This window comes from Phoca vitulina, unplaced genomic scaffold, assembly GCF_004348235.1.
Source record: "Phoca vitulina isolate PV1807 unplaced genomic scaffold, GSC_HSeal_1.0 scaffold2, whole genome shotgun sequence".
Taxonomy (NCBI): Eukaryota; Metazoa; Chordata; class Mammalia; order Carnivora; family Phocidae; genus Phoca; species Phoca vitulina.
Window position 1 is genome coordinate 61,540,892 of NW_022589705.1, and position 13,186 is coordinate 61,554,077.

At 36.0% G+C, this 13,186-nt stretch overlaps 1 protein-coding gene across 3 annotated transcripts in view; it reads left to right on the top strand.

Annotated features, from left to right (window-relative positions):
- FAF1 (Fas associated factor 1) overlaps positions 1-13,186 on the top strand; it is a 514,999-nt gene that overhangs the window by 257,048 nt on the left and 244,765 nt on the right. For all 3 annotated transcript variants that reach the window (XM_032429321.1, XM_032429322.1, XM_032429323.1), the window contains one exon: positions 10,931-11,036. In XM_032429321.1, the coding sequence (XP_032285212.1) occupies positions 10,931-11,036 (106 nt within the window). The remainder of the gene's footprint in view (positions 1-10,930; positions 11,037-13,186) is intronic.

Here is a 13,186-nt window from a genome sequence, read left to right on the forward strand (position 1 = left end):
AAACCCATTTATACAGTTTACTGCCTATTGATGGGTTGGTGACTACTGAGATTAGCTTGTTAACATCACATTTTGAAAAAGAATTGCAGGTATTCTCTATAGTTGATTTAATGAACAGTCAGAAACTTGGTCACTAATTCATGAAACAAAAATCAGTATATATGTAAATGTAATTTTTTTTTGTTTTCTTCCATTTTGTCTACATGGATAGAATTATGTTTTGACAGTTTTGCTATAAACTACTTGATGGATCACAATATATCACTATCACCACTAATTACCACATTTTGATTAATCTTACATACTTTGGTGAATACATTTTGCTGTATGCAATATGTCTGTATGCAATATGTCACTATATTGATAAACAGTAATTATAGACATAAAGACACCTGAACTTGAAATTATCATGAAAAATGTTATTAAGAATTATGTGAAACCAAATGTTTGTTTATCTAGACATACTTGCCAGCAAAGAAAGCAATTAAAAGTAGCTGCAGAGTAAGAGGCTAACCTTCGTTAAACGTGGTTTTAAGATTGTTACAGAACTTGTGGTGATGATAACATGGTGTCTTGGAGGATGTTAACAACTGTAGCAGAGTGTTAATTAAGAATGATGTAATCTGCAGCTCAGAATTATTAGTATCATATGTTAGTTTAGCTGGACAGGAGCAAAACCTAGTTTCAGTTATGATGAGGGCTCAAGTTGTATTTATAGTGGAAAGATTAACATTTTATTTTTATGCTGTTCCTGAGACAATTTAAAAATCCTGAATGAAATACAGTCAAATGTAAACATCAAGTCCCTAGCTCATTTACATATGTGCCAGATTTCCAAACTGATTGCTGTTTGAACCTAATCTGTCATTGCTGGCTGCATTAGCTACAACAAACATTACATTTACATATTGATTTCTTATTTTGTTTTAGTGTAAATAATCCATAATTATAGTAAATTTGGTCTTTTGTTGACAAGAGCTCATATGACTCTGTAAGTTTAGAATGGAAATTTAAATTGCCATGTGTGATGCTTTTTAATTTAAAATCTTGATGTATCTGAAAGGATAAAAAGATCACTGTAGATCATAAAATATTCCCAGAAACAAAAAGAACATTTTGTAGGGCCTTTTGGAAAGATATAAATTATAAAGTATTAATGAAAAATTCAATAGCATATTCCAAGATTATTTACATTTTTCTAATAAAGATTCACAGTAATTTGAAAGAAATTACTGTTTTTGCTTCAAATTCAGGTCATATTTAAAAAATAAAATCACTGGAAATGAACCCTCTAAGCCTATTATTTTTTACTGATATTTTTGTTTAAAATATCTAGTACAAGAAAAGAAATAGCATACACACATAGCAGGATTGAAACAGGAGATATTTTTGATCCCTATATTGGTGTTGATGCTTTACTTATTGTAACTACATACACAGCATTGATTTGAGAAGTATGATTTCATTGGCAACAAACCATATGTGTCAGTGGAAATATAGTATTATTAACTAGCAGTGGCAACAAATCCATGGTTTCCATTTACATTGATTAAAAAGCATGTTGTATTTTTGAAGTTAAAAATATGGGACCCGGGCGCCTGGGTGGCTCAGTTGGTTAAGCGACTGCCTTCGGCTCAGGTCATGATCCTGGAGTCCCGGGATCGAGTCCCGCATCGGGCTCCCTGCTCAGCAGGGAGTCTGCTTCTCCCTCTGACCCTCCCCCCTCTCATGCTCTCTGTCTCTCATTCTCTCTCTCAAATAAAAAAAAAAAAAAAAAAAAAAATATATCAATTATAAAAGAAAAAATATGGGACCCGGGGTGTCTGTGTGGCTCAGGTCATGATCCCGGCCGGGGTCCTGGAATTGAGCCCCCCCCCCCCGCTTACTCTGTCACTCTCTCCCTCTATCTCAAATAAATAAATAAATAAAATCTTAAAAAAAAAATGGGACCCAGGGCACCTGGGTGGCTTAGTCGTTAAGTGTCTGCCTTTGGCTCAGGTCATGATCCCAGGGTCCTGGGAGCAAGCCCCGCATCAGGCTCCCTGCTCAGCGGGAATCCTGCTTCTCCCTCTCTCACTCCCCTTGCTGTGTTCCTTCCCTCGCTGTGTCTCTCTCTGTCAAATAAATAAATAAAATCTTAAAAAATAAATACATAAATAAAATAAAAAATGGGACCCATTTAATTGCAAGAATGGTAGCTATCAGATTGTTCAAGTATTTCTTTTCATGGTTTACATTTTTATAGATATATAATTTACGTACAATAAATGCACAATTGTTTTTTGCAAATTTATTTACAATTAAAAAATTTTTTTATTTGAGTGTAGTTGACACACAATGTTACATTAGTTTCAGGCATACAACATAGTGATTCCACAAGTTTATACATTATGCTATGCTCACCACAAGTGTAGCTACTGTCTGTCACCATACAATGCTATTACAATATCATTGACTATATTCCTTACACTGTGCTTTTTATTTCTGTGACTTATTCTATAACTGAAAGCCTATATCTCCTACTCCCTTTAACCCATACCCCAACCAAAAATGCACAGTTCTTAAGTTTCTCCTAGTTACAAGAGTTTTGACAAAAACATATGGTTTTCTACCATGGATTTTAATGAGTGAGATTCTAATTTGGATGTGTGTGTGTGTGTGTGTGTGTGTGTATATATGATTAACAGCCATTTAGAAGCTTATGCACAACTGATAGCAGTTGTTTACATGGTGCTATGAGTACAGAAACTCTAAAAGCCCTTACATTAGTTAACTCAGGCTGCTATAACAAAATACCATAGACTGGGTGGCTTAAACGACAGACATTATTTCTCACAGTTCTGAGGCTGGGAAGTTCAAGATCAAGGTACTGGCAGATATGGTTCCTGGTGAGAGCCCTCTTCCTGGCTTGTAGATGGTTGCCTTGCTGTGTCCTCACTTGGCAGAGAGAGAAAAATCTCTGGTCTCTCTTCCTCTTCTTTTAAGGACACTAATCCCATAATGGGCCCTACCCTCATGATTTAGCTAAATTTAACCTTCCAAAGGCCCTACCTGCAAATACCATCACATTGGGGATTAGGCTTTCAGCTTGTGAATTTAGCAGGCTCAAGGGATAGGGGAGGAAGGGTGGGACACAAACTTGCAGTCCATAAGAGCCCTGAAACCTGTCTCAATTTGTTGTGCTTCCTAGTTTGGTTGTTTAATCTTGATGGATTTATACTTTTATAACAGTGTTTCCCTTGGAACTGGTAACTAAGGCCAGTGTAGCCTGGCAAAATCTGCTAGCTGAAGAATTTAAGAGGGAATTCCTGATTCAAGGATTGCTGGAAAGGAAATCCTTAAATTACTGTTACTATCCTTGATTCAGGATAGCCTGCCTACTACTGTGCTGCCCTGTGAAATGGGCCTGCTGCTATTTGGCAGGAAGAAAGCCATTCGTCTTAATCAGGAATTAACAACAGGTATATAGTTACATGATGATCAAATGATTGTTTCACTACCATAATGCAGCCTTAAGTTAACCTTGAAAAATCACTGCATCATACATATTAAATAGCCATGTGCTTTCTGCATAAGTGAATTACTAAAGTGCTCTCTCAATGTGAAATAAACTCAGTCAAGACAGTAGACTGTTACATTTATTTCATAATGTTGCTTTTATCAATACTTGATCCATAGAGGCTAATAATTTATGGCTTTTTATGTCCACATGTATAAAAATGTATGTAGCTTCAGATTTATTTATTGGGGCCTATGTGTTAAAATTTGCTATACATTATTTTTCCCTTATTAAAAAAAGCTAGGGGGGAATATAAAATGTGTTAAACTAATCCAGTGAATTAAAATGAAACTGGTACCTATTAGAAGACAGATATTTTATAGATGACCTCTTGATTTCTGATAAATATTCATAGTTAAATTGGAATAGGATCTCCCCAGGCAGAGGTGGACATTCTGTTAATGAAAGGGCACTAGAAGTGTAAGACTTCTGGACAAAAAAGAAAGCAGAGAAGGGATGTTCTACCAGAACTATTTCTAGAATTGTGTTGGTGACTTCAATATTAATGCTTAGTTATAATACTGAGAATTTTAAGGGAGTGGCTGGCCTTCTTTTCCTTCCTTCCTTCCTATAATTCCCTCTTTTGTATCCTCCCCCCCAATTGTAAAGATTTTATTATTTATTTATTTATTTAATTTATTTATTTAGAGGGGGAGAGTGGGAGGAGGAACAGAGGGAGAGGGAGAGAGAGAGAATCCCAAGCAGACTCTATGCTGAGCATGGAGCCCAGTGCGGGGCTTGATCCTGTGACCCCGAGACCATGACCTGAGCTGAAATCAAGAGTCAAAGGCTCAACTGACTGAGCCACCCAGGCTCCTACCCCCCCACCATTCCCCGCCAATTTTAAAATGAAGAAACTGGCTAGGGGAGTTATGAGATGGTATATATGAAAATATCTAACGCTTTATCTACTAATTGCTTAAAAATGTTAATGTTCATTGTAATATCATGTAGTGTATTATATTTTTTGCACATAGCCACTAGCTTTAAGCTTGGAACAACGTATGTGATTCTTATTACAATTTGAACGTTAATTTCACTCTGAGTTTGAAGGTAGACTAATGGTAAGTATTAACAGCCCTTGTCTGTTTATAGAAACAAAATCATCGTTTTTTTAAGATTTTATTTATTTATTTGAGAGAGAGAGAGAGAGAGGGAGCACGTAAGAGCGGGGGGAGGGACAAAGGGAGAGAGAGAAGCACACTCACCGCTGAGCAGGGAGCCCGATTCGGGGCTCCATCCCAGGACCCTGAGATCATGACCTGAGCTGAAGGCAGATGCTTAACCGACTGAGCCACCCAGGCACCCCCAAAATCATCTTCTTGTTGGTAAATGCACATGTTCTAACTGAAAGGAAAATCATGATGAAGAATAAAAAATTAAAAACCTTACAGGGAGGAGAGAATAGATATTCTATTGAAACCATTTCTTGCTATGGGTTAAAATTCAAACTGTTTTTAAAAAGGTGTACATTTGCCTACACCTTTCCTTCTCCCTCTAATTGAAGAGAAAACATGCTATTAAAAAAAAAAATCATTTCATGGTATTTCTCACCTACCCACTTTGGTTGGCAGTCGTCCTCAGAGCTACTCTAAAGGTCAAAAGTTGAAGTAGCATGAATGACTTTGCATTTTAAAAGAGAGACTGCTTGAAGGTGGATTATCTGAGGCTAACTATCCTAATCAACCTTTAGAAGACACTTAGAAAATTGCTCCTAGGTGCGGTAACAGGTGAGGACTCAATTCATTTTGCTAAGTTGCAGCTAGAATCAGTTGCCTAGATAATATTTTAGCAAGTCTTTGCAAATTATGCCAATCACCACAGTAAATTCTTTTTTTTTTTTTTTTTTTTTTAAAGATTTTATTTATTTTCTTGACAGAGAGAGACATAGCGAGAGCAGGAACACAAGCAGGGGGAGTGGGAGAGGGAGAAGCAGGCTTCCCGCAGAGCGGGGAGCCCGATGTGGGACTCGATCCCAGGACCCTGGGATCATGACCTGAGCCGAAGGCAGACGCTTAACGACTGAGCCACCCAGGCGCCCCACCACAGTAAATTCTTTACAGCTTTCACCCCTATTTCATTTCAGTCCCCCCCCCGCCAAAAGAAAAACCCCTCAGAAAACCAAGAAACAAAACTACTCAGTTTACATGCCAGCTTCTGTGGAAAGCCTCTGTGGTTAAATTTAGCTATTCTTCCTTTTTATTTACATAGCACCCTGGGAGAAGTGGTATTAGAGTTCTTAGCAAACAGTACCAAAGATGAGTTGTAAGTTTGCTTGTCTCCCAGTCTCTCAATAAACTCAATGAAGGCAGAACTGTGATTTTATTGGGTTCCCTTCCCCAGTACCTGGAGGACAAATCCTGAGTTAGACCTGGGTCACTGTTACTTATTTTGTGTGTGTCATTAGGCAAGTAGTGTAACATCAGTTTTCTCATCTGTAAAATGGAAAATGATAATCATAACTTCATAAAGTTGACATGAAGTTCTTAATGCCTGATACATAGTAGCACTCATTAAAGATTAGCCATCATTGTTAATGGCTAAGTAAATGAGTCAGGCTGGAGTCTGAGGTCACAGATAATACCCTCAGCTTACTCCTCCAGATGAACCATTCTTACAAGGAACATGAATGTGGTATAGCAACCCCAAGCAAGACCTGTGTAAAAAAGAACGCTGTGAGTCTGGATAACATTAGGCATAATATACAATTATGTTCAGTGCATCAAAAAGATGTTTCATTCTTATTGTAAGATTTTAAAGTATGGGTACCCTTCAAAAGTGTTCTGTTTTCAGTAATTTATATGATAGGCCACCTTAAAACTTATATGCAATAAAAATTCCCACTTGGCTTTCTAAAATTTAATATTCATAGTTCTATGAAGGATTATTATCCTTTTTCTGAAGAGGAAATTGAGAATTTACAGAATAATTAAGTACCTAAAATGGGGCCTTATGTGGTAGACATTCAGCAAATATGTTGAATGTATGATTGACTTTTCAAAATCAAACAACTAGCAAGTAGTGGAGCAGGGACTCAAATCTGGCTCTGTGACCTTTGAGCAGTTTAAAGCTATAAATATTTTCTCTTGCCAACTTACCCTCTGCCAGGACTATTGAGAAATTGTAGAACTAGACTAACGTGATTTTTTTCTTTAGAGAGGGGCAGAAAGAGAGGGAGAGACAGAATCTTAAGCAGACTCTGCGCCCAGTGTGGAGCCTGACACAGGGCTCAGTCTCAAGACCCTGAGATCATGACCTGAGCTGAAATCAAGAGTTAGACACTTAACCGGCATCTGAGCCACCCAGATGCCCCAAAGGTGATGTTCTTCTAAAGTAGTCTGGCAGTTAATGCTGGTCCTGGCAAACCTTTTTGCAAAGTTGTTGTACAAGTCTGCCAGTCAATATCAAGAAACATATCTAAGGAATTATATAAAAGCAAGCACTGAAAGTATTAAACATATGTGTAGATCCATATGTAAAGATAAAGGAGGATCTATATAATAAGACTTAACGGAATTCTGAGCTTCTTAGCCTTGCATGTGAAGCCCCCATAATGGTGGTCTTTAATTTTTTAAAGTTTTCTTTTTCACAAATCCTTCTTCACATTTCCTTATACTTCCTCCTCATTGCTTTCTACATCTTTCTCTATGTTTTCCAGTCTCTGTCTCTGCTCAAACTAGTCTATGCCTGAAATCATCCTCCATATCTACTTGTCAAATTACTATCCATTCTTCACATTACTCCAGAGTACTGTCTCCTTTCTTCACAATCTTCACATGTCTTTTAAATTCTGTGAATAGTCTGTCTTGACTGTTACAAATAATAGGAATCAAATAATTATAGGAAAAATGAATGACTTGTGAACTCCTAGCAGGTAGGAGTCTTATTCATCTTTGTATCCCCAAAGCACCCTAGCCATTTGGGAGATAGGATACTGATGTGTAAAGAACATAGAATGAAATATAGTTTAGAAACTTGTTTCATCTTTCTGTACTGCATGACCTTGGGCAATTACTTAACCTTTCTGAACCACAATTTTGTGAATAAAATGGCAAAAAATATGCAGTTATATGCAGTTCAGAATATGCAAAACTATTCCTTAATTGTGTATAGGATTCGATTGAATCACTTTTGAATATGCTGGTTGCCAAGGGAAATACTGATGAGTAATAAGATATTTATCCTCAAAAGGCTTATAGTCTTGAATTAAGGACTTCCACACATGAAACAAAGCAAACTATACAGAACATGCTATAATTATTAAATGAATTATATGATAAAAGAATTCAGAGAAGAGGGAGTCTATAATAAATACAAATGGTAGGCCATGAGGTAGCCTGAAAGCTGTGCAGTGTTGGTGGGGTAGCTGCGAAAGGGGATGAGAACAACATGAACAGAGATTGAATTGAGTGTAGTGTGATGTTTTTGACATGAGAAGTTAGCCAAGCTTTAGAGCAAAAGCCAAATTTTGTAGAATAGTTGTGAAAGGCCCTGAAATTCCAAGTAGGCTTTCCATTACTTGCCACTTTTGACCCCAAATTCATTTAATATACAGATATTGAACATTGACCCAACCTACTGTTTGGGCCTCATTACACTCCTCCCACACACCCTTCATTGTGGTCATAATGAACTTTTCACAATTTCCTGAACACTGATTTTTTCTGACCTTACTGTACTTAATGTCTCAGCATCACTTGGCATAATTACTCATGCTCTCCTAATTGAAACAGTTACTTATACTAGACTTTCTTGGTCTTTCTCTTATCTCACTGACCATTTATCAATCTCCTTTGCTCTGACTCCTCTTCCTCTGCTTGATTTCAAATGATTGGAATGCCCAGGGCTCCATCCTGGCCTCTCTCCTTTTCTCTAAGCAACCTATTTCTCTAGGTTATTTCTTTTGCCCACAAAATCTAAATATGGTTAGTGTGCTATGAACTCTCCTGCTCTTGAGCTGTCTTTGTTGACCTTTACCTCTGTACAGATGTACATGATACCTCTTTTTGGATATCTAATGGGCATCTTAAACTTAATATATCCAAAACTTCACTCTCAGTTTCCCCACCCAACCTGTTCCTACCCCAGTTTTCCTTGTTAAATCCAATTCCACCCTTCCATTTGCTTAGGCCAGAAACTTGGGGTTATGTTTTTCTCTCATTCCATTTGTAATTTGTCTGGCTTCTACCTCTAAAAGATACCTGAACCTGACAACACTTCACCCTCTTTGCCTCTACTACCCTAGTCCAAGTCACCACCACTTCTTGCCAGGACTAGCCTCCTAAGTCTCCTAGCTCTCCCTGCCTTTACTCTTTCTTCACCGTAGCCTAAGCAGCCGGAATAATATTGTATACATGTAAATGTGAGTCAGTTCTTAACTATTTCCCTGTGTAAAACCTCCAGTGGCTTTCCGTTGCAATTACTATAAATATCAAGTTCTTTACTATGGTCTGCAAGGACCTACATGATCAGACTACTGCTATCTCTTTCTTATCATAGCAGCCTCAACTTAAATGGCACTTCCTCAGAGATGCCTTTCCTAACTATTCTGTTGAAAATAACTCCCTTCACCCTGCCCCTCTGTTACCTTTTTAATTGTAATCCTGTTTTATTTACTTCACAGCACTTAGTATTCTCTCAAATTACTTACTCATTTATTTGGTTATTGTCTGTCTCCTTTACTGGAATGTAAGTTTCATGAAAGCAGGGATCATGTTTTTCTTGTTCACTACTGTATCCCTAGCAGCTAGAACAATGTCATAAATATACGTAGGTGCTCAATAAATACATGTTAACTGAGTGAATGAACATGCTGTGTTCTTCCACTTATTATTTCCTTGTCTAAAAAGTGCCACCCTTCTTTCTTCCCCAAACGAAGCAAAAATTTCATGCCTTCCAAATGACAAAGCTCCTATTTACCTAACTTCGTATTTCAACATATTTTTCTTCCCCTCTGAAGCTTTCCCTAACCATTTCCCTCTTTCTCAGTTGTACCTATTACATTTTACTCTGGCTGTTTATCTATCTGTCTACCCTTCTTAGATTGTGAAGTTTTTTATGGACAGACCTATGTATTTGGGTTGGTTTCCTTAGCACATGGAATAATGCAAGGCATTGACTTAATGTTGATAAATACATGACTCAACATCAAAATCTTAACCCCATAGTAGTTTTCCAGAAAGTAACATTGCTTTCTGAGATACAAAGATGGATAAGACTCTTGCCTTCTGGAAATTCACAATTTGTTCATTGTTCAATAAATATTTACCTACAGTGTGACAGGCATTATGCTTAACTGCTAAGGATACAGTGACAAAGCTTCCTGCCTAAAGAAACTCTATTTTAGTTGGGTATTATTTCCTTTGATTTTGATCAATAATATTTCATGCTGTATATTGGTGTTTCCTAGGTATTTTTAGTCTGTAATTAACCTGGGAACTCTATGGGAGACAATGGGAGAGACAGATTAACTACCTAATCCTAATCTTATGTTGCATGTATGTTATCGCATAGTTACAGAATAGCAAAGGAGGAGTAATGGAGGCCAGAACTGTGTAGCACACCCAAATTGTTTTCCCAATTCTGCAAGCATGGCACAATTATACTCAAGGCTGCCAGTATAGATTATTCATACATAACAGTGGCAGATTTTTATTTTCAATGTTGATAGTGCTTTTTAATATTGTCATAAACAAATAGAACCATGACTAATGTTTCTTAATTTATGTGGTTAATTTCATTTACTCTTCATGGTTCTGACGCATTTCTAACATTTTGGTTAATGTTGCTCTGAATTCTCCAATTTCTAAATTCTGTGTATTCCTGAGTCCTAAGTGAAAGCACAAATATTTTGAAGGAATTTTGATATAGCAGGTAAAGTTCTGGAGATTTCAGTATTTTCTGAATTTTGACTGAAACCATATTTCTATTCTTATACAGCATTCATGAGTATAAACAATATTTTATATTTCTGTTCTTCTAAAACACCTATTTCACTTGGATTTGAACCACAGTCTTTGAATATACATCTTAGTAGCATATTTGGAGTTTTATATAATTGAAAAAATTTGGTTCTCTTAGAGGAAGTACATATGCAGACAATAGTATATGACTTCTAGAAAATTCTTATGTATGCAAAGTGTTTAGAATTGAAGTTTAAAAACACCTTGGTAGAGAAGGAGTTAACAGGTTAGCTCCCCTTGGTTGCTCTCAGCATGCTCTCTTGCCTTTAGGAGCTGAAAAGATGATAACATTGGGCCCGGACATGCCTGTGTGGAGGTTGTGGTACTCCTGGGGTTTTTGCAGCTAGCTGTAAAGCAAGCTAGAACATGTTCATCTCAGAGTTCCTTGTTTTTCTTTCAACCCTTTCAGTGCCCTGCAGGAGTCATTAAATCAAAACTTCATGCTGATCATCACCCACCGAGAAGTCCAGCGGGAGTACAACCTGAACTTCTCAGGAAGCAGTACCATTCAAGAGGTGAGTTATGTCTCACAGCTAAGGAATAAAGGTAGCTCATTATAGCTAATGTTGACCCTGTTAAAGAGGGCTTATCTGTTCTAGTTGGAAACTCTCTTTATGTTTCATTATTGGGTTCTTAATTTTAATTAACTGGAGCATCAATGATTACTGTAGATCTATTTAATGACTTGACCCAGAAAGATAGATGTTATAAATGAGAGCTCTTGATAACTCTTAAAATAGTCAACTTAAAACCTTGCTTAAAAATAATTCATTGTTATATAATGTATTTTACCGTTTTATAGTAATAGTTAAAAATATTAATTTGGAAATTGTTGACAGCATGCATTTTCGAATATGCCTATATTTTATTTGAAAGGTTGCTCTCAAATGTATTATTTATAATGTGTACCCTGCCTTTTTCCAAAAGGAGTTTGAGGAGGCTTTTCTTTAGTAGCTCAATCCCAACATTAGGCAATATTCGTGAGATGCTGTTGGAGACTGTCAGTCTTTAGCTTAGAATATCTGAGATATAGTGTCAATATTTTCTTCAATGTGGCCAACCAGGGCCACTGTTTCAAAAAAGAACCGCCCCCAAGAGAGAAAAGGTACCTTTTTGCCTGTGGCCCCACCCACTTAAAAGCCAGTAATTTATCTCCATCTGGGTAAAATGTATAAGGCTTTGACAGGATTGTGTTTAGAAACACTGAAATGACGATTATGACAGTTACGTCTTGTTAATTGTGAAGACAACCATCATTTGTCTACTGATATTTTTATAAAGATAATTATGCTTAATCTTGGATTATTTCATAAATTTTTTCTTGGTCTACATTGTTTAAGATAATTATTAATGTCATATTGAAAGAATGAGTTGTTCTCACCTAATCATTTTACAGACGTATATGAATTGTTTTAGTAGTGGTTAGACTATTAATGGTTTCCTTTTTGGATGTTTTGTCAATGAATTTCAACTTCTGAATTTGCCATAAGTAGCTCATTGTTTAAAGTTTATTTTCTCTGTTTATCACTTGAATAGTTTGTTGACTAGTAACTAAAATCTTTAAAATTTTTCTTGGCCCCTACTTTGAATCATAAGTTTGAATTATTTGATTTTTTTTCCAGAATTTTAAGTGTATTAATTGGCATTTCATTTTAACCTCTATAATGGGTGTTCTAGTCTCTAAATTTTCAATTCCTTGGAGAATCATTGTTGCTTTTACTTTAGAAATAATGTTTAACTATGGCTCTATAGCAGATTTATTCTGGTAACTTCATGGTAGTAAAATTTAAATTACATATTGGATGTAATTAAATAAGGAAATTTAGTTTCAAAACAACTCCATTTTAATCAAGAAAAGCAAAAATAATACAAAGTAAATTTCATTTTGTTGTTGATTTACTTTTTTAAATTGAAGACTAGTACAATGCTTGATGGATAAATATACACTGCTGTATTTATTTTCTGATTGAAATTTTTATAGCCAAAATTTTTTACCTTTTTTTTTTACATTTTTTTTAACATTTCTCTAGTTTAAGTGTGTTTCAACTTTCTCCCACAAGAGGGCAGAAAGGACTATTAAACTGATAGTCTAAAAATGTCATTCAGTGTTTTCAAATTAGCTTCTCTTATATTAACAAAAAGGAGCATAATGGCCAAGTTATTGTTTGATTTACAGATAATTGGCATATTGCAGGGAGGAGACTTAATTTCACCCTTTTAAATTAAACAGGGAGATTTAAAAAGACATAAAATATTCATTAATGTTCGGTGATTATAAAGTAGTGGCATATATTTATTTTGCCTTTATTACTGTTTCGATGGGAAAATACTGCAAATATTTCCGAAATCGAGTTGGCCATACTGACAAGTTGAAATGTTTAAGCAGCGTTAATGCAATCTGCTCACACCTGATATCCTATGCAGAATGATTCAAAATGACTACATCAATTATTAAAAGAAATATTTAAAATTCTGTAAATGTGCCATTGTGCGCCACAGTTGGCTGAAACTGTTCTCCATGGCCTGCTATTTAGATTATCCAATATATTTTAAGCTTCAAGGACTTGAAAACAGTAAACCTTTTTCATACCATTTTCTAAATGAAAAATGTCCCAGAAATATTTTTGCAAAGACAGATATTCTTGTGTATTTCTTCACAAGAGTT